The sequence below is a fragment of the Staurois parvus genome, unplaced genomic scaffold (genome assembly GCF_062004578.1).
Source record: "Staurois parvus isolate SC_StPar_1 unplaced genomic scaffold, SC_StPar_1.0 ptg000719l, whole genome shotgun sequence".
Classification (NCBI taxonomy): Eukaryota; Metazoa; Chordata; class Amphibia; order Anura; family Ranidae; genus Staurois; species Staurois parvus.
Genome location: NW_028318515.1, coordinates 3,685,001 through 3,707,439, shown reverse-complemented (window position 1 = coordinate 3,707,439; position 22,439 = coordinate 3,685,001). Strand labels below are relative to the sequence as shown.

General features: G+C 41.9%; 1 protein-coding gene across 3 annotated transcripts in view; it reads left to right on the top strand.

Annotated features, from left to right (window-relative positions):
- SCARB1 (scavenger receptor class B member 1) overlaps nt 1–22,439 on the top strand; it is a 140,515-nt gene that overhangs the window by 55,647 nt on the left and 62,429 nt on the right. For all 3 annotated transcript variants that reach the window (XM_089653710.1, XM_089653708.1, XM_089653709.1), the window contains exons 2-6: nt 2,183–2,343; nt 7,271–7,412; nt 7,930–8,133; nt 8,215–8,310; nt 13,427–13,542. In XM_089653710.1, coding sequence (XP_089509836.1) covers nt 2,183–2,343; nt 7,271–7,412; nt 7,930–8,133; nt 8,215–8,310; nt 13,427–13,542 — 719 coding nt within the window. The remainder of the gene's footprint in view (nt 1–2,182; nt 2,344–7,270; nt 7,413–7,929; nt 8,134–8,214; nt 8,311–13,426; nt 13,543–22,439) is intronic.

Genomic DNA, 22,439 nt, shown 5'->3' with positions numbered 1-22,439 from the left:
AATCATATTATTGGTGGAGACATTGGTATTCACATACATACTGAACATTTAAAAAATTGTGTGCTCACTGGATGGCACTACATTGCACTGCTGTGAGACTTCAAATAAAGTGAGTTTGTGCTAAAATGCATACAATTTTCTATTTCAATGTTTTTTTAGTAATTTTTAAACTGTTTAAGACAGGCGAAACAAATCATGCCCATGCAGGGGCTATCAATTGCACATTAAAAAGCATACAAGTTTTGTCTCCAGCACACCAAAAATTTTGTTTAAAAAGTGTAAAGCTGTTTATTGTATGATCACCTATAAAAGCAATGTTTCAGGACCACACAGGTACCCTTGCTAGGTTTGTGAGCAACAAGCCATGCAGATCTATAAAGGAATCCTCCACTGATGGGAAAGGGGGACCTCTCAGTGCCACTGACATAACACAGCTGATTCCAGAAAACTTTTTATCACATGGTCTGTTCCAGTATGGTGTTTAAGAGGAATGTACCACGTGGTGAAATGCACATCGCACTCCCCCCTGCCAGACCTCACAAAAGACACTAGCCTGCACTGGCAGGCTAGAGTGAAACCAGCTTTATCTTCATAGGTACAGTTGAAGTGTAATGACATGTGCATGTTCTAATGTCTCCCTGTGCCTCTGTCTTTTGGCTTGTTACTGAATTCACAAAATGTTCAACACTAGACTGTGCTGAGACTTGTTGTTGCCCCTTAAGCCGTTTTTTACATGGGTGGATTGATCGAGTTCAGGTGGACCCAATCGGACCATTCATTGCCCTCTATGGAGCATTGGATGTAAGCGGACATGTTATATTACACCCTCCTGCATCCACTCTGACCTGTTAAAAACAGACTGTTTACATCTGACTGTCATCCAATCCACTAGATGGCTGGGAAATGGATCCCACAACAGACAGGTGGTCTGTTTACATCCGAGCTCCCATAGAGAAAAGCGGGCTATGTCTGCTCTGCATACGCAGATTGGACACAGACCTGACACCTGCCTGCTTTGCGTGGATCAGCAGACAGATAAAGTTGACATCATTTTGTAAGATAAAGTACAATATTCCTATATAAACACTAATTTTATAAGCTTACAATGTACTATTTGACCTCCCCTTTTTTTTTTTTTTTTTTTCCCCTCAAATTCATATGGACTTGTGCTAATTTGAGAGGTTCCATTTTAAAGACACCGTTAAAGGCTTTTTAGGGTCCAGTGGTGAGGGGCCAATCCTTTTAACTGACAAATGGCAGTCAAAAGCTCATCCTCTCTATTTCCAACCTTGCTAAAAGTAGATAAATGCAGTGTCCATAGAAGATTGGCCAGTGATTCTGCAAATGGTTAAAGTATCAAAGTTTGTGTGGCTGTTCAGTTGAATTTACCCATTTTAAAGCAGTAATAACCCCCCCCCCACAAGTGTATTAAATTGCAGCACGCCAGTTCATAGATGTGGTGACTGCATTTGTCTTTCCTTCTTGTGTTTTACAATGGTCAGCTTTTTTCATTTATGTAAAATTATCCCAAAAGGAAAAAATGTGTGCTGTAACTGCTTAGTGTTAGCTGGAGTTTGGCTTTAATTTGTTAGACTAGATTTAGGTGGGCTTGACTGACACTACCTTTCCCCCAGATTGACCGTGCTGCTGTCCAAAGGTGTCTGCATTACTACTTCAAAATTCAGACACCCTAAGACAGGACGTGTCACTGGCTGGATCATCAGGTGAAATAAAGATGGTAAGCCTAAAAAAAAAAAAAAAACTAATGCAGCCACCACATCTCAGGACTGGTAACCTGCAATATATTTGTTGGGTTCAGTACTGCTTTGTATATGTGTTTTTTGTTTGACCTCCAGTATTGCACAAGACAGAAAATGCTGTCAAGTAATGTGTTTGTTCTCGTTCCCCCCCCCCCCCCCCCACAAAAAAAAAAGAAAAAGTTGTACAGCAAACACATGGCAACAAGAAAACAGCTTTTCACTTCACAAAAGTAGTCTGAATGTCACACACATTTTATTTAGTTTGCCTGTCTGCATGTTTTTTTTTTTTTTTTTAATACGAACAAAATCTGCATATTTATTTGATTTCTTTTAGGCATTATTTTTTCTTGCCTTTCTTTCCCCCTTCACTTTTAATCTTAAATAGAACTCTGACCTTTTTTGATCCTTTCTATATTTTGCAGAATGTCCGGATAGATCCAAGCAGTGGGTTTGCTTATGAAATGTGGAGAGATCTTCCAGTGCCCTTCTTCATGTCCATCTATGTCTTTGAAGTAGTGAACCATAAAGAAGTCCTTTTAGGAGAGAAGCCCAGGGTTGAGGAGCGTGGACCCTTTGTTTACAGGTGGAGTAGTGTTCATATATACAAAATCTGGTTTGACCACTGGGCCCATACTTTCCACATAAGCCACGGTGCTTAGTACATTACTCTATATAAAATCAAGATTCTTGTCTGCATGTAACATGCTGCAATTTCCATAAGCACCAAGTGGTAAAAAGTGGCTCTTAAAGTGTTACTAAACCCACAACAGTAAAGTCAGTCTGTATATGCAGTAAAGCATGCTTGTTATACTCACTGTGGAACTTAAGGGGTTAATCCTCTGCATTATGTAAGATGTTTTATCCTCTGATCCTCCCCTTCTTCCAGTGTCCCCATTTCATCTCCTGATAGAACAGTGCCTCAGGGCAAGCTGCACATGCTCAGTTTGGTGTGTACTGCTACAGGTTGTTTTTTTTTTTTTCCCTCTTGGAAGGGTGCATGGGATTAGCACAGGGCCCAATCAGCACTGTCCAGACTGAGGGTTAGGGGTTATGCAGCCTCATAGGGTAGTGAGAGGAGAACAAAAACGCCTCCTATAAGCTTTAACCAGTGCTCAGCTGCACACTGAAAACTCGCATGACTGCCATATACTGCTGAAGATAAAAGGTATTTAGCAGTTTATATTTACTACAATGATTGCATTTCCATGTTCTCTGTGCAGTGGGAGACCAGATAGAGTGAATGGATCCCTGTATTTAGTAACCCTTTATGCACTTGTTTAGGAGGATATTTGTTTTATAATGGCACTAGCAAAACATCCAGAATTTAAACAATTTCTCTTAAGATATTGACAATTGGTATATTCTGCTATATTGAAAGGGCACTGACACCGAAATCATTTTTTTTTTTTTTTGTCTAACATACTTTGTTACAGATTTCCAATCACCAAATGTAACCTAAAAAAATAAAATTGTTGTTTTTTTTTTCTTATTTGCTTTGAGGAGTTATATTTTCCATAATTGAAATAATCAGTTATAAAAATAGAAACTATTTTCATAATCAGTTGGTCAGCTGATTAGTTGGCCTGCATACAGAATGTATTTGTTTACATATCAGATAATACAGTGCAGCACATATACAGCTTACTACATAGTCCATACATGCCATTATACACATTGCAACACATATACAACTCACTAAATCGTCCATACATGTCAGTAAGTGCCTGAGAACTTGTGAATATGAGGAGCAATGCCCCTTCTGCCCAGGCTGCTTTGAGCGCTCTCATACTTTGAATTAACAATACCCAAATTAAATTTTTAGCATATTTTTGAGACCAGTAGAGCTATCTTTTGGTGGTGTTTGATAACCACTGGGGTCTTTATTTTTTGCTAAACAAACTAAAAAAGCCCAAACATTTTGAAGAAAAATTTTCTTAGTTTCTGTTTTTATAAAGTTATAAATACATTTTTTCTTCTTCACTGATGGGCGAAATGCTGCTTACTGGCTCTCCTCTCCTTGCATGCCTTCGGCGTGAGGGGAGGACTGCCGATTGCCGGTATTTCCTATTTACCCAGTGATCAGCAGTGATTGGACACAGCTGGTCCGCGCTGTGGTCGGGAACAAGTTAAACAGAGGTGTGTGTGTGTGTGTGTGTTCTGGAGGTAATATAAGGCATTACAAGTAAGTTTACCAGTATTGTACATTTTTATATTTAAAATGGTTGCATCCATGCAAAAAGTCTCAGCCTTTAGTACTATTTTTAACATATAAGATTTATATCCTCACCACCCTTCATATACTTTAGCTTCATGTCTAACTCCCAGTTAAAATACGCTATATATCCTACCTCTAGGTAAACCTATAATTTTTTTTGTTTTCACTTCTACCTTTTTTTTTTTTTTTTTTCTACAGTATAAAGTAACTCCTTTTTATAGTAGTGATCATCTTATTGTACTATAATGAGATCCTGTGGTGTTTTTTTAATTTTTTTTTAACCTCATCATGACCAGTAAAAAAAAAAAAGCACACTGCTGCTACTAAATGCCTTATGCTGGCCATACACACACAGTTGGGTCCATATATATTTAGACACCGGCACAATTTTTATACTTTTTTTTTGGCTCTGTATGCCACCAGAATAAATTAAAATGAAACAAACCAAATGAGTTTGAAGTGAAGACTTTCAGCTTTAATTCAAGGGGTTGAACATAAATATCAAGTACAAATTTTAGGAACTGCACCCATTTTTATACACAATCCCTCCATTTTCGGGGGCTTGAATGTATTTGGACAAATGAATATAATCATAAATAAAATGTTCATTTTTAATTATTTGAGAATTCTTTTACTGGAAGTCTGGAACCCATGGACATTACCAAAGACTGGGTTTCCTTCTTTCTGATGCTTTGCCAGGCTCTAACTGCAGCTGTCTTCAGTTGTCCTTTTGTGGGTCTTTTTGCCTTTTAGTTTTGCCTTCAAATGCATGCTCAGTTGGGTTGAGATCAGATGATTGACTCGGCAATTGCATAATATTCCACTTTTCCTTCAAAAGCTGCTGGGTTGCTTTTGCAGTGTATTTTTGATCATTGTCCATCTGTACTGTGAAGCGCCGTCCAATCCGCTTTGCTGCATTTGGCTGAATCTGGGCTGACCGTACATCTGTAAACACTGCAGAATTCATCTGACTGCTTCTGTCTTGTCACATCATCAATAAACACCAATGACCCAGTGCCACTGGAAGCCATGCATGCCCATGCCATCATCACAGTGCCTCCACCATGTTTTACAGATGACGTTGTGTGCTTTGGATCATGAGCTGTTCCAAGCCTTCTCCACACTTTTTTCTTCCTGTCATTCTGGTACAGATTAATCTTTGTTTCATCTATCCAAAGAATGCTTTTCCAGAACTGGTCTGGCTTTTTTAGATGTTTTTTGGCAAAGTCTAATCTGGCTTTTATGTTCTTCAGGCTCACTGTATGAATGGTTTGCACCTTGTGGTGAACCTTTTGTATTTGCTGTCGTGAAGTCTTCTTCTCTTGATTGTAGACTTTTGACAATAATACACTCGCCTCCTGGAGAGTGTCCTTCACTTGTCTGGATGTTGTGAATGGGTTTTTCTTGACCATAGACCGGCTCCTGCGATCATGCACCACTGTTGTCTTCCGTAGATGTCCATTCCTTTTTATGTTGCTGAGCTCACCAGTGCGTTCTTTCCTTAGAATGTACCAAACTATTGATTTGGGCACCAGGGTAGCTGGGGGGTAGAAAAATCCCCAGCCACTTGCTGGGAGTTCAGATTGTTAAAATACCTGCCTTCTGACGATCCCCTTTGTCGTCCTGGAGCATCTGAAGCTAGCATCTCCTCCTCGCCCTCTCACCAGCGTACAGCTGTTGCAAGAGGAAAATGCAGGGGATTGGTTCTAGTAAACTCCTCCCCCGCTGCCCCTCCTGTCATGGTTCTTTTTTTTTTTCTGTTGGCCCTTCCTTCAAGTGCTCCCCTTTCAACAGGGCTCCTAAAGAAATTTGTGAAAAATATTAAATAAAAATACTGACACCGTCCACTGCCCTACTGACTGACACTGTCCATTTTTAAGTGTGTATCTTTACATTTGACATTTTGTTTTATTATTTTTCTGCATTTTCCTTGCTATTTAGTAAGGCGCTTTAGTTAGGTCCTTGTGTATATAGTAAACTGTGGACTTGGCTTGTACTAGAACAGTAAAAGCATACAGGCTTGGTCCTTTAGAGCAACAGAATCGGGCAAAGTCCCTTCACAGAGAACTAGGCAGATCAAGCTCTTCAGGACACCAGCCAATGTCCCCTTTAGCGAACACACAGCTGATGCTCCAACGCCAGTGGGGTGGCAGCAGCTCAAAAGTCTAGGACTTTCAGCAGTCTGTACTCATGAAAGGTCCAGGGACAGCTGATTGCCTCCTTCCAATTCCAAGCAACACGTTCCTCCAATGATACCAGACTAGATCTTTAGCAGACAGCCCCTCAGTCAGCTTTCAGCATCCAGGCCCTCAGGCCAACCACCTGAGGCCTCTTGAACAGAATGCACATGGCAGGATAGCCCCCCCTTAGGTGTTCTCCTACTGTAAGAGACCCAGAGCTCAGTGTGCTCTAGAGAATATTTAGTTACCCAGCATCCCTGGGATTGGCGAGAGCTGTATAAATTTTCATGCTGCCATCTGCATAACTCCACACCTGTAACCCAAACATTTTTGAATTCTAGAAAGCAGAGGGAGCCATCAGACTGGCAGCTGCTAATACTGAACAGACCTAACAGTACAGTAAAGCAAGCTAAATTTATCGGACAAAAAAATACACACCGCTCCACTGAACAGTGAGCCAGTGTAATGGATCGGAACCACAACTGGGTTCAAGTTTGGATGCCTGCTGCTGCTCCTAATTTTGAAGTGTAGATGCGCGTGCACGCCGGAAAATTATCACACTGACATCTGCTCAATTCAACCACTTTCTCATTTCTGTTTATTGCAGGGCTGTGCCCAGCCTTTTATACACAGAACAATAGAGTATACGTCACTACTATAAAAAAACAGTCACAATCTAAAAGGCACATCTTGGTTGGCTGAAATACAGGAAGAGTGCAGGAACTTGATGCTTGAGGCTTGGCTGTCACTTGTTATCTCTGTACTTCCTCATATATCCAGGGCATAGTTACGAGATCTTCACAACTCGATGGGAGGGGTTGCTGAGCAGACCTTTTTTGAGTTAAGGAGGACTACAAAACCCAGCAAGGAAAAAATATATATAGTGTGTGTGTGTGTATGTGTATCTATATATATATATCTATCCATACAAAACATCTAGAAGTATAAAAGTAGATATGTATATATTCAACAAGAAACCAAATGGGCATTTTACCATATCCATCACACCAGCACTAGATCTACCTAATCCTAGCATCTATGTAGGAGGATGCTACACTACCTAAGCTTGTTTGTTCAACTATACACGGTGTAATCTGTTTCACTTTTATTTATAGGGAACACAAACAGAAAACGAACATAACTTTTCATGAAAATGGGACTGTCTCATTTGTGGAGACACGAGTTTTCCACTTTGAACCTGAGATGTCTGCAGGAAGTGAAGAGGATTATATAATATTTCCAAACATTCTTGTCCTGGTAATTCCTAAACCCCCCCCCCCCCCCCCAAGCCGTTGTTGTACTGCTGAAATTTGTATATCTAAGAATGCTATCTTGGACCACAATCGGAAACCAACTTCCGCTGGTCTTATGTAAATTTATTTCTTCTAGTCATACCTACAAATTTTTTTTTTTTTTTTTTTCATTATTTTTGGTTTACCTGTATAATTTTATTGTAATTATCTCAACTATACTGGTGACCATAGTGACATCTGATACAGATGGCAAAAATACGGAGGTGTTTTCTGGCTCTGTCAATGCAAAAAAGGCGGTCTTTATAGTGATTTGAAACACAGCCATGCTTTTTGTTTTGTTTTTTTTTGTTTTTTTCCCCCCTTGCTGTACCTGTCCAGGTAACCAGCTCTCCCCCCAGTTTTTAGTATGGACAATACAGGAACATGAAGGAAAGGAGGGGGGGTGGTGGGAGGGTCGCTGCTTGTTGCATTTTTTTTTTTTTTTCTTTTATGCAGACCTGTTTTTTGTTTTATACCTACAGGGTTCATCGGTGATGATGAAAGATTCTTCTTTGGCCATTAAATGGTTCCTCAGTGCAGCATTTACAGGTTTCTCCCAAGAGGCCTTCATAAACAAAACCGTGAAAGAAGTCTTGTGGGGCTACCATGAGCCATTTCTAGATTTTTTAAATGCAATTCTCCCTGGAAAACTTCCTTTCAAAGGGAAGTTTGGCTTGTTTGCAGATGTAAGTGAAATGTGTCCTTGAATTTAGGCAAACATGATCATAGTGCATCCTGTTAATGTTCTGTATTTTTTTTTCTTCTAGTTCAATAACACAAACACTGGTGTTTTTACGGTAAACACTGGAGTAGAAGACATCAGCCGAGTCCAAATGGTAGATACATGGAATGGACTCACAGAGGTAATGGTTCGTGTTCTGTGTTGGCTCCTTTCTTTCTCTTTTTCTCTCCTTTTTTTTTTTTTTTTTTTTTAATGAAAAAAAAAAAATGTGTTAACTTTGTTCTTGTAGTTACATGATTGTTCTGGATCATTTTTCCCACACTGAGTGGGATCTGTACCACTGCTTATATGTTAGGACTTATGATGGTAGTCAAAAGGTTCTTTATATGAAAAGCTGAGGGAAAGGTTTGTATGTTAACTGCTATGGCCAAAACAACTCTAGCCTAATCTGATGGCTTCTATGATACTGTAATAAAAGCAAAAAAAGTGCCACTAACCGCATCAGTTGTATGTAGTCAGGTATGCTTTAAATGTTGGTACTAGATTAAAACAGTTTATTTTAATCATGCAGGACACAGACCGGTTTCATAGATCCTGGTTTCAGGCTGGTACCTTTAGGTGATTGGACACTGTCAGATTTTTCAAGGACATGCCCCTTGGGTGTCTCCCTGAAACCCTACACCACTCTTCAGTTTTCTGCTAGTGTCATAATGTGATGAGTTTTTTTTTTTTTTTCTTGTGCAGAAATCACTCTTGGCTTAACTAGTTTATTTTTATCTACAGATCCTTAAATCTACTCCTGGATCTATTGCACTGCTTTCTAATAACACAGTAACTAAACACAATAGCAGCAGTGCATCTGGATTGACGCAACCTTGGTAAAACTCTTGGGAGTTGTACATGGATCACATGCTGTTTGAATGGAATGTTGCTGCAAGCATTGGGTCCTGCATGGGTGCTCACCTAGGCATTTAAAGCATTTGCTGTGCTGAAGGTCTGCACAACATTAAACATCTTAAATCCATTCCTTCTCCAGTGCAAGGGAAGCATCCTCCTCTGTCTCATCAGACTACTTTGGGTACAAAAAGACCTGAAATCTAAAGACATTCTCTGTTGAATGAACAAATAGAATGGGGAATTCATGATGATTAGATCACTTCAGAAAAGATTTTCACTCCTTTTTAAAAAAAAAAAAAAAAAAAAAAAATTTCCAGGTAATGTTTACTAAAAAGTGGTCTCACTGCCGTCTCCATCTTAAAACATCTCACTGTGCCAATTGATCCTTCATTCAAAGATTCTGCAAATAGAAAGTTTGAGAAGCTCCTAAAGGCTCTTTTTTTACGCTTGTAAGTCCAGCCTTCCAACCAGTTCTTCTGCAATTTCAATATGTCAAAAGGCTGCAAACTGGGCTAGGGCAATAAACCAAGACAATCCTGTGTTCCAGGACCGTGCTTTCATAGAGCAATTACCTTATGCCTTTCTCCCCCCCCCCCCCCCCCCCCCTTTTTTTTTTTTTTTTTTTTTTTTTTTGTGTGGATGCCCTAGAACAGGGGTATTGAAGTAAAGTTCATGGAGATCCAGTCATTAAACTATGCTTTCAGCAGAGGTCCAGATCACATGTTTGATCATGACTCAGATCCTTAGCATCACAACCTGCCGCTTCTCTGTGGCTGGAGAACATGCGCGAAACTGAACTTGTTCCCAACTCAGAGATGTGTTGCACAGATGTGCGAGGGTGCCAATTCTCTAAAGCACCCCACACATCGCCACCTATGGCACTTTTTAAAAAGAGAGGATATATTCCCATATACCCACCTCCATCAGTGCTTTGCAGTAGCATACTGTCCAGTTTCACACTGCCTTTTTGGCCTATCCTCTGCTTTGGGAGTAGTCATAAAGGTGGCAACTGTTCTCGCCCTTCTTAGAACTTGGGGCATCTAGGTCAGATTATCTGGATAATGTTCTCCTGAAAACTAATTTCCCCTTCATCACATACATCTACGGAAAATTCCAATACACCAGGCTTTTGGCTGGGTGATCAACTTTCTAAAATCTGCTCTCCAGCCTTGTCATTGCCTGACACACTTGAGTCCTGGACATGTCACAAGCAAAGGTCTTTCTTCAAAAGAAAAAATGTTCTGAGTTCACAATGTAGATTGAACTCTAAGACATCCCATAGCAAGATTCTCCATGCGTGTTCTAGGCCTCATGGTTGCCTTCTTTTAGGCTGTACCATTCGCCCAGTTTGTGAATTTGTTTTTTTTCCCAACAGCACAATGTTTTGGTGGATTTTTAACACAGCCTTGGCAATTGGAAAGTCTTTCCTTCCTTTTCACTGGAAAGTGATAACAGCAGATTTCAGGTTGAGGAGTGCTCATGGTCCAGGGAAAACACTGACTAGTGTAAGGCAAGCTCCTCTTGAGCATCCTGCAGCTCAGAGCAATTACGATGCCTCTGCAATACTGGACACCCTTTCTTCAAGGACACCCAATTGGAGTGCAAATAGACAATGCCATGGGTACATCAGCCATTGAGGGGGCTCCAGGAGTCATGCAGCCTTGCAGGAGGCAACCCAGATAATCTCCTGGATGGAGACTCTGTCCTGCGATCTAAGGTCCACATCCCAGGAGTGGACAACTGAAAAATAGATTCTGTCACTATCTGTATCAAGGGGATTGGGCCCTTCACCCAGCTATTCACATCCTGGCCTCCAAATTCAACAAACTACCTCTTTGTGGTCAGGACCAAGGACCCTCTAGTAATAGTATTGGATGCCTTGATAATCCTTTGTTCTTGGTTCAGGCTATTGTTGCCCCAAACCCCTCCCTCGTGCTAACTTTATCTTGAAGATGGAGCAGATGAAGCCGATGATTCTCATTGCACAAGATTGGCAAAAAATTGGTACACAGTCATACTCTGACTACTGGTTGACAACACCCGGCTAATTCCCAACACCTGTGTGGAATGACGTATTCCACCATCAGCCACTCTCATAAGGCTGAAAGACCAGCTGCTCACTGTCATGTGTCCCATACCCCCATCCTCAAGCGCAGCACATAAGGTACAGTGCTGCACTTTGCTGGTGGCTAGCAATGTACCTACTGCATTGCTGGAAGGTGGAGGTGAGTATTTGGTCGTTTAGGCTCTTTAAGAGACAGAGGTTTGAGTTGTCATTCCTACTTTGCCAAAAAAAAAGCAATAAAGGCCACTTCTAGAAAGCTCTATGACCATACCTGGAAATCCTTCTTTGCCTGGTGTGAACACAGAAACGTCAGTCGGAGAGATCTGTGCCTTGAATTTTGACCTTGCTACGACCAGGTCTTGACCAAAACTTGGCCTTAAGCACTCTAAAAAGACAGGTTTTGACCTTATCCATTCTTTCAAAATGTCTGGCTTCACTCTCTTGTCAATCTTTTTTTAAGGTGTATTTTAAATAAAGCCACCTTTTTACAGCACCCTGTTCTGCTTTGGGATCTCAACTTGGTTCTCTCTGCCTTGTCGAAACTACCCTTTGAACCCATCGGGGATATCTCTTAGGTGACCTCTCCTCAAAAGTATCCTTTGGTTAGTATCATGTCTGTTAGATGTGTCCGAATATGCAGCTGCCTCTTGTAAGGTGTTTTTCCTCAGTCTTTCACATTGACAAGGAAGTCTTATGCCTAAACCATCCATTCTTCCTAAGCAGGTATCAGTCTTCCATTGCAATGAAGACAGTCCTGCCATTCTTATGGTCTGCTCCAAAGCATTAAATAGAAATTTCTCTTTGTTGCCTTTTACGTAGTCTGAGCCATAAGCTTAATTCAAGCTTCCCAGGGTCTATGAATTATTTTGCCCTGTAATTCATACTGTGTCCTGTATGATTAAGAGAACAGGAAATTTTGACTTGGCTGTAAATGTTATAATGTTACTGAATTTCTTGATTCACAAGGAGGACTCATGGAGTTTGGTAGGGTTATAGGGGAGGTGCCCAAGGGGTGTGTTCTCTAAAGCTTTATAAAAGTGTATAATTTTTTGCTTACATTTTTTTAAAGCTTATCGCACAAACAGTTGCTAGCACAGATAAACAAAGCAAAAAACCTTCGACAGACTTTACACACAGTGCAGCACTATCCAGTGAATATATGTGAAAACGAAAATCCATCTTTTCCAAAAAAGCTATTTGTGCTCTTCATAAAAGTTCACAAGATTGCAGGAGGTGTTTTCAAACTCCAAAGAATGGCACCCACTAATCCAGTAGAACTAACTCCAGAAGGGACACCCCAGAAGTCAAGAGAGGATAAGGGTGAGATTGAAAGAGCCAATTCCAGTAAACACTCAAACGAATGAAAAGCCAACAGCGCTTTAGGGATAAATCCCAAACAAATCCAAAGTAAATGATGGAACAGCACTATGACCCCCGGCTCTACTCCAACTTCACTCCCCATCCATAGAAACCTATAAAATACAAACACACGGTGCAGAATATTTTTTATTTAAAATGTATTTAAGATGAGAAAATGCACTCACATTTGTTATGAAATAAAAATATGCTGCAGCAATCATATCTACAACCGGTTCCTGGATTGTTTGAGATATATTCCTAAAGCTCTGTTAGCTAATCTCTCTCTTATCCTCTTTGTACTTCTGGGGTGTCCCTTCAGGAGTTTGTTCTACCAGTTTTTAGTTGATGCCCTTTTTTGGTGTTTGGAAACTCCTCCTGCACTCTTGTGGACTTTAATTTTGAGCACAAAAAGCTTTTTGCAGAGGACTGATTTTTGTTTTTACATATATTCATTATATTTGTTTTAGGATAGCACTGAACATTGTGTGTTAATGTCCGCTAAAGCTTTGCCTGTGTCTTGTACTCAAGATATGGAGCTTACAGGCAAGTACAATTTCTTCTTTCGCTTATGTTGGACAGACACAGCTCTTTTCTATTCTTGACCATAGGGTTTATAGCATCACCTACAGGAGTAGGACACAAACCAGTTAGTAGCAAAGTAGTACAAACAACGGAGGAGGAATGGGTGCTGTCTGTCAATGAACTCCGAGAAAAGGATTTCACGGTGAGCAACAAAAATCCTGTTTTCTCTTACATTCATTGATTCAGCATGGAGAACAAGACATCTGTGTCCAGTATAAGACTTTGGTAAGTGTTGGGGCAAGGGAGGACAAGTGGGAAGGGGGGGTTAATCTTAATGCAGTGAAATTAGGGTAAATGGTTTGGGTTTAGAACCGGTTTTAAATCTAGTTCTACTATATGTATAAAACAACCAGCCACCAAAATTTTTAAATTTTTTTTTTTTTTCTTTTTTCAGGTTAATTACTGGAATTCTGAACAAGCAAATATGATTAATGGAACTGCTGGTCAAATGTGGCCGCCTTTTCGGACACCTGCTGAGCCTCTGGAGTTCTACAGTCCAGATGCCTGCAGGTATTCTAGTCTTAAATGGCAAATCCAGGGCAGGGATAATGTACTTTTTTTTTTTTTTTTTTTTTTTTTTTTTTTTTGAGTTTTTACATCATGCAACCCTTCTAACATCACCTGTTAGTCCTAAAAAAACAAAACTCACACCCACTCAGATGTATTTTACACTAGGTGTATACATCTGGTTCTTTGGGGCTCCCCATTCCATTCTTTTGGACTGAACCCAAGCTCATTGCTAGTGCTGACATTTTATTGCTGATGTCTACTAATTATGCTAGTTCCCTGTCTGTTGGACTGATCCGGTAGCTTCAATGCATTTGATGGCCCTTGACCCGGAAAGTGTGCAGATCGGGAGTTGGGAGTTCATTTGCTACATGCTGCTTTTTTTCACTAGTGACCACAACAATCTCCAGGTTACTAGCATTTTCAGTAAGAGTTCATTGATGAAATCCTGCATGTTTCTCTGTACAGGTTTCTTTAATATGTACAATGCAAGAATCCGTTTTTGGTAAACTTTGGCCATTCTAAAACTTATTGCTGGATGTAAATTGCAGCTGGTAGAAAAGTAGTAATCAATGTTGCGGTACTCTACTTCAGTCTGTCAGCAAAAGTGCCTCCTTGGTCAGAAGCGTATGGGAAGGGGGTGCCCTTTTAACAATGTTGGTTCCCTTGCTGTCACAAAGCTTTCTTTTTTCTTTTGCATCTGTCGCACATCAAGATCAGTGTGTCACGGCTGATCTTATATACGGTTTTATATCTTTAAAGGTAAGTCCCCTTTATTCCCTCCTTTACCTCCCTGTCACGGCCGCACATGCGCGTTGTGGTTGGCTAGTCTGTGTGGCATGTGGGGGATCCGTGACAGATTGGTCACGGATCCCCCACACGCCACGCCCGCAGCGACTAGCTAACCGCGACACTAGCGTGCGGTTGTGGCAGGGAGGTAAAGAGGGAATAAAGGGGACTTACCTTTTGAAGATATAAAACCGAATATAAGATCAGCCGTGACACACTTTCACAGCCCGCACTACCTCTGGCCACCACCAGATGGAGACTCCAATCCAGCTGGTTGATCACACTGGCAGATACAAATCTTGCATACAATCTGGTGCACTGATTAGAGTTGAGGACCAGCTTAGTAATTACACACCCTTCTAGAGTCCCTCCAGCTATCTTACAGCTTGAACCCCGGTGTTAATCACCCTTCCACTGTCCACACACTCCCCCGCACCAGACACACCCCAAAAGGTAGCCTGCCACCACCCAACAGTTTATCCGCAGAACGGTCTGCTGGGACATCCCACACACACAGATCTCCGTCTGGCTGATCTGTTACCTTTTACAATCTGCCCACACACAGTGCAATTGCACACAGATTGGCAACGAGCTTGACTGAGCGTTTTAAAGGCACTAAAATACAATACAATTTATTCTAATCTCTCCAATCCAATCTTTCCAATCCAATCTCTCCGAAGATATGAACACGTGCTTAAATACACAGAAGTCACTAATTATTTTAAGATTTAATTTCCCGAAATGGGCAGTGCATAAAATATGCACAAAATTTAAAGTTACAGAAATACAAAAAATACAAGACACACAAATGACTATTCACTATAAAATAAAAGAGAAAAAAGACCGAAGTAAAACTTTACCAGGATTTACCCTGCGACTGGAGCAAGTCAGAGAAACCGCAATCCGTTGGTCGATCAAACCAGCTCCATACAAATCACAAATGTCCCAATGCCCGGGTACTCCTTTTATGGGGATATGGATGTAGGCGGGACATTAGTCCTCGGCCAATCGACCATGGGGGGGCTGCTCCTGCACCTGCTCACAGGAGGTACTGTGTGCTGACCTGCCCAAGTTCAATCGGGCCAAGACTGGCTTGAACACCAAGTCGGGGATTGGATTTCTGACACCAGCGCATCGGTCCGATCGTGACAGTACCAAACACCATTTGACTGTCGCGATCCAGCACCACCTAACCATTCCCTGCATTTTCCTGGCATTCTCCCCAAGCCACAAATATAATTTTTATATGCAGATGTAGCGCACAGAATGCCCTACAAGGAGGGAGCATTTTCATCTCTCTGCAACTAATATTTTAGCTTATATGAGAGATTAAACATACACCTTTTGATGTATGGATCCCGTTAGAGCTTTCAGTTTCAAGCAGACACCCTGTCTGCTTGTCATTTCCTCCAAACCGGTTCTCCCAGAAGGTGAAAACCTTATTAACACAAGGGTGTCGCCTCCTGGAAGCCGGGCTTTTCAGACGAATTGATGACCACTAATTGATGCTAATTGGTGACCACTGTCTGAGTATCTAATTTTCCCAATGACAAGGACTAAATACACATCCTTAATGACAATGGATGGAATGTCCCGTATTGCTACTGATCACATTTTTTACCTACTCAAATCTTACATCTATCCACTCAAATCCTACATGTATGTTACAGGGGGGGAAAGTGGTACAGGAGGAAATAGCTGTGGGGGATGGAGTGTTAGGAAGAGTGGAGGAGATCGGCAATTAGGTGAGGACAGGGTAGGCTTCCCTGAAGACATTCATTTACACATGCTTGCTCCAAAGTACTTAAGTCAGGATGTAGTCAAGCAACTAGCAATTTGCAAAAAATTGTTAGCAATGGCAGACACCATACTTTTTTTCATGGAAGTAACTTTACACTGTGTCCATTAAATGTACTTAGTTGGATTACAAAACAGCAGTGCTTATAACGAGAATGGATGAACCTTGAAGCTGCTTATTTTAGCTCAAGATGTAGCTTATGACCTCGAAAGTAACACGTTCGATGTTAACTATGAAGGCCATCTATAACTGCAGAGATGCTATGTATCCATTTCTGCCATTTTCTGAAGCTTTAAGGTCAAAGAGCTTTTGTTAAAAGAAAAAAAAAATTTAACCTATCTAAAATAAGTTTGGTGCTTTGATTATTATTCGGGATTTATATAATGCCAACAGTTTTTGCAGTGTTACAACATAAAGCCAGACAGTACAATTACAATACAAATTAATACAGGACTATTCAGAGGGCCCTGCTTGTTAGAGCTTACACTATAAGAGGGAGGGTCGAGAGATACACTATAAGAGGGAGGGTCGAGAGATACAAAGGATAACTGTGGGTGATGTGCTGATGGACAAAATACACGTACAGTTGTTAGATGGGGGCAGGATAGGCCTCTTTGAAGAGATGAGTTTTCAGGGATCGTCTAAAAGTTGACAGATGGAGATAGCTGACACATTGGGGAAGGAAGTTCCAGAGCATGAGAGCGGCTCTAGAGAAATACTGGAGGCGAGCATGGGAGGAGGTGATGAGGGAGCTAGAGATCAGGAGGTCTTGGAAGAAACTAAGAACGATTTGGTTGGTATTTTGAGATCAGGTTAGTGATGTAACTGGTTTGATGGTTGAGCCTTAGATTTTAACAAAGTCAGTGAAAGGGGCACGTCTGGGAGGAAATATTAGGAGCTCCGTTTTGGATAGATTTAATTTTCAGGCAGTTGTGACATCCAGGCTGATATGTCTTAGTAGATTAGTGATGCAGGAGGAAACTGATGGAGTGAGCTGACAGGTAGAGAGATAGATTTGGGAGTCCTCCCGCATAGAAATGGTATTGAAAGCCATGGGAGGCAATCAGTTGACCCAGAGAGATGTAGATTGAGAATAGTAGGGGTCCCAGGAGAGAAACTTGGGGAACCCAAATGGAGAAAGGAAGAGGAAGTAGAATTGTAAGTAACACTGAAGTTGCGGTGGGATAGGTAGGATGAGAATCAATGAAGGGCACAGTTAGACCAAAGGAGTAGTTTCTTGAGGAGGGAGTGGTCCATTGTGTCAAAGGCAGCAGAGAGGTCCAGGAGTAGGAGTACAGATTAGTGTCCATTGGTTTTAGCCGTTAGTAGATTTGTTTAAGTTTGAGGAGAGCATTTTCCATGAAATGCTGAGGGCGAAATCCAGACTGAAGGGGATCCAGAAGGTTCTTCTCAGTGAGGTGGTTGCTCAGCTGGTTGCAGACCAAGCGTTCAAGGAGTTTTGAGGCAAAGGGGAGTTAGGGTATTGTGGCGTAGGTTAAGATTGGTGAGATCTAGTGAGGGCTTTTTACGTATGGGAGTGACTATGCATGTTTTAGAGAATTGGAGAAGATACCGGAACAGAGGGAGAGATTGAATATGTGAGTTAGAGCATGTAGGATAGTCAGAGGGTGACCGTAGCATTTGTGATGGAACAGGGTCCAGAGGGCACATGGTTAGATCTGGGCAGGACAGGGATGATATTTTGTCAGAGGTGGTCAGTAGCAGAGAAGAGAGGGGCTGAGGTGACAAAGGTTTCTACAGGTAACTGTTAGGTGGTTGGAGGGGGAGGAGGTGGGAGACGGGGAGAGAATGAAGCTAATAAGGTGGTGATCAGAGAGCGGGAGAGGGTTGTTGGAGAGGTTGCACGAAGTGTATAGGGTATTGTGGCGTAGGTTAAGATTGGTGAGATCTAGTGAGGGCTTTTTACGTATGGGAGTGACTATGCATGTTTTAGAGAATTGGAGAAGATACCGGAACAGAGGGAGAGATTGAATATGTGAGTTAGAGCATGTAGGATAGTCAGAGGGTGACCGTAGCATTTGTGATGGAACAGGGTCCAGGGGGCACATGGTTAGGTGGGTGTTCGAAAAAAGTTTTTAGCAACCTCGTCTATAGTAGGGTTTGAATGCAGGAAGTAGTGATTTGTCCCAGTGGATGTGAAGTGTTAAGTAGGGGAGGTATCTGTGCATCGGAGCTCTCCTCACGAATTGTATCGTGTGGGGTTTTTTTTTTTTTTGAGGCCTCTGGTGTCATCTGTTTGCCAAGGTTGTAGGGGTCGGGGCTTGACACTGTATGTAGTGAGGGGGGCTGTATTTAGACAGAGGTGGCTAGATCTGGGCAGGACAGGGATGATATTTTGTCAGAGGTGGTCAGTAGCAGAGAAGAGAGGGGCTGAGGTGACAAAGGTTTCTACAGGTAACTGTTAGGTGGTTGGAGGGGGAGGAGGTGGGAGACGGGGAGAGAATGAAGCTAATAAGGTGGTGATCAGAGAGCGGGAGAGGGTTGTTGGAGAGGTTGCACGAAGTGTATAGGTAGGAGAATACAAGGTTAAGGATGTTGCCATTGGAGTGAGTAGAAGCCTGTATCCATTGCTTCAGGCCAAAATCGAAGGCTAGATTAAGAAGTTTGGAAGTGGCAGGAGTGTTGGCATTAATAGGGATGAAGTCACCGAGTGATTGTGGGGATTTCAGAAGTGAAAAAGGGTAGCCAGGCATAAAAGAAGGTAGCAAATAGACAGACATATACAATGTGCCTCCAAAAGAGGAGAGTGTCAGAGAGGGAGGTGGATGAAGTACCTGGTTCTCTGTAGGATGAGGAGGATTACTACTCCACCTCCCATCCACTGGGTCTGGCAGAGTGAGTCCAGAGAAGGCCACCATGGGAAAGGGAAACAGGGGAAGTGGTGTCAGAATCATGGAGCCAGGTTTCAGTAATGGCAAGTAGGTTAAAGGAATTTTGTGATCGAGGTTGTGGAGAGAGGTGCGTTTTTGATACAGCGGGCTTTCCAGAGGGCACAGGAATAGGGGAGGCTGGATTTGGGGAAAAAGAGGAATGAAGACTAAGTTCTGTGGATTGCAGCTGCTGCCAGAGGGTGCAAGGTGATGGGAGTGTTGGGCACACTTAATTGATGGAGGTCCAGGTTTCTGGATATCTCCAGAGATTGGGAGAAGCAGAAGGGTGAGAGAGGTAATATGGGAGTGTGATTTTATGAGGGGACATGCCTGGACATCCTGGAGGTTTTAGGAGCATGTGGATTTACAATTAGGAGTTTGAGTGCAGTAATAGGGAGAAGACAGATGGGAGTGTGATGTTTTATAAGCTGTGGGGTGGAGAAGAGGGATGAACAAAAGACTTTAAGGAGAGCAGACACAACTGTCTGTAGCATGCGTTTTCTACCACTCCTTCTGAGTAGGAGAGCAGAATAGAGAAGATCACCTGCAGCTTGTTTGCACTTCAGAGATTGCACGAAGCAAGCATACGTGGCAAATGTCATTGCAAAGCACCAGAGTCTGAAGTGCAAATCTTTTGTAAAAATGATCACTTCTAGAAAGAATCGCTAAAGGAAAGAAACCCAGCAACGCTCCCCTCAGCAAAGTGCCCTCAACAAAGATTTTCATACTTCCAACAGGCATATATACATGAATTTAAAGGTATATACCTTCTATACTATAATAAAACCTTCTTCTGGAAATATCTGTTACGCTGACCCACTAGCCTTAATACTATAATGAGCGATTGACCCAGAACAAGTATGGGATCCGGAAAGTTGGCAAAAAGCCAGAGGTCCTTTCTGACGATTTGCTTCAATACATTAAATCACTCACCCAATGCAAGAAGGCCAGAAGGACCACCAGAAAATGAGCATCTTTAGCAGGAGGGGCCAATCATTTTCTTACCCTTTAATGTGATTTTAACACTAACCTAGGCAAGCCCTTACATCAACACCTAAGGTACTGTTAGGCTTTTTAGTTTATATATTCTGTATAGGTTCTAAATTCAGTGATGTTTCTGCACTGTAGCACAGAAGTGTAATATTTTCCCTCATTGTCTGTTTGGGAAGGGAGGAGGAGTATCATGACCAATTGGCCTAGCTTAATAGAGTAGAAGGTATAAATCAAACTCTAGGGTACTGGACTGTTAGGAGCTCTGATGTCTGTCTGGCTAATACACTGATTAAAAAGTGTTCCTTTAAGTTTTTTGAGCAGAGTATAGCATCATGTCCATTAAACTCATGGGATATTGATCTGGTCAGTTAAGTAACAGACGGGGTTGTTAATCAGTTTCAGCAGCTTTGGTGTTAATGAAATTAACAGGTGCACAAGACGGGCAACAATGAGACTACCCTCAAAACAGGAATGGTTTTACAGGTGGAGGCCACTGACAATTTTTTCCCTACTCATATTTTTTGACAGTTTTTTTTCACTAGTTTTGCATTTGGCTAGGGTCAGTGTCACTACTGGTAGCATGAGGCGATATCTGGACCCTGCAGAGGTTGCACAGGCAGTCCAACTCCTCCAGGATGGCACATTAATACATGCCATTGCTAGGTTTGCTGTGTCCCGTAGCAGTCTCAAGAGCAGGGAGGATATTCCAGGAGACAGGCAGCTACTCTAGGAGAGCTGAAAGGTCCTTAACCCATCAGCAGAACCAGTATCTGCTCCTTTGCGCAAGGAGGAACAGGATGAACACTGCCAGAGCCCTACGAAACGACTTCCAGCAGACCACTGGTGTTAATGTCTCTGACCAAACAATCAGAAACAGACTTTGAGGGTGGCCTGAGGGCCCAACGTCTTGTAGTAGGCCTTGTGCTCATTGCCCGGCACCATAGAGCTCGATTGGCAATTTGCCATTGAACAGCAGAATTAGTAGGTCCGCCACTGGCGCCCTGTGCTTTTCAGATGAGAGCAGGTTCATCCTGAGCACATGTGACAGACGTGAAAGTGTCTGGAGAAGCCGTGGAGAGCATTGTGCTGCCTGTAACATTCAGCATGACCGTTTTGGTAGAGGGTTAGTGATGGTCTGGGGAGGAATATCCATGGAGGGAAGCACAGATCTCTACAGGATAGACAATGACACCCTGACTGCCATTAGATATAGGAATTAAATCCTTGGACCCATTGTTAGACTCCATGCTGGTGCAGTGGGTCCTGGGTTCCTCCTGGTGCACGACTATGCCTGGCTTCATGTGGTGAGTATATGCAGGCAGTTCCTGGTGGATGAAGGAATTGATACCATTGGGCCCCCCGCTCTCCTGACCCAAATCCTATAGAACACCTCTGGGATATCCTGTGTCTGTCCGTCTGCCGCTGCCAGGTTGCACCCTAGACTGTCAAGGAGCTCTGTGATGCCCTGGTCCAAATCTGGGAGGAAATACCCCAGGACACCATCCATCAACTCATTAGGAGCATGCCCCAACTTCAGGCATGCATACAAGCGTGTGGGGGCCATACAAACTACGGAGTACAATTTTTTGAGTTGCTGCAATTTAAATTTTCAGCAAAATGGACTAGCCTGCTGTGTAATTTTTTTCACTTTGATTTTCGGGGTGTCTTTGAAAACATATCAGAACTCAAATTGGGAAAAATCATGCTGGATATCTACACGGATATGGACCTACAAAAAGGACAGAATTCAAAGTGTTCCTTTAATTTTTTGAGCAGTTTAGTATACAGAGATTATGCATGGTGTGTTTTGTGCCAACACCAGCATCATGCAAGAGTTGTAACTCTTAAAAATATCCTTCATTATCTAAGGGGACGAGTCTGGAATCCATGAGAGCTCAGACTTGTTGATGATGGATATTATATGGAGATTACACTGGGGTGTGTATATTGCCTGGGCGTGCACCATTTTTAAGCATGACTTGTTTAGTAGCTTTCCTCTGGTTAACATCTTTTATATTTTACAAAGATGGGGTATGGTTTTGTGTGCACTAAAGTTCATTAGTGTGTTTTTTTTCCTGAAAATTTACATTTTACAATTGGCTGCACAAATCTCGTGCAGCATAGAAAGAAATAAAAAAAAATTGCAACAATAACCATTTTATTCTCCAGGGCTTGCAAGAAATATTTAATCAAGAAAAGCAGAATAAGTGAGCACTTGAATAAATATACGAATAAACAGCAGCTGTACACCAAAAAAGGCACCATATCAAACCTTCAGAGACGTAAATGTATAAAAAGAGGGGGAGGTGCAGCGCTATGTAACCTGGCAGATAATGATAAAATTCAAAATCAAACACACATAATAAACAGTGACTGTGTGCTAATAAGATAAAGCCACTGAATGGTGGCTATGAAGTGAAGGAAGTGAA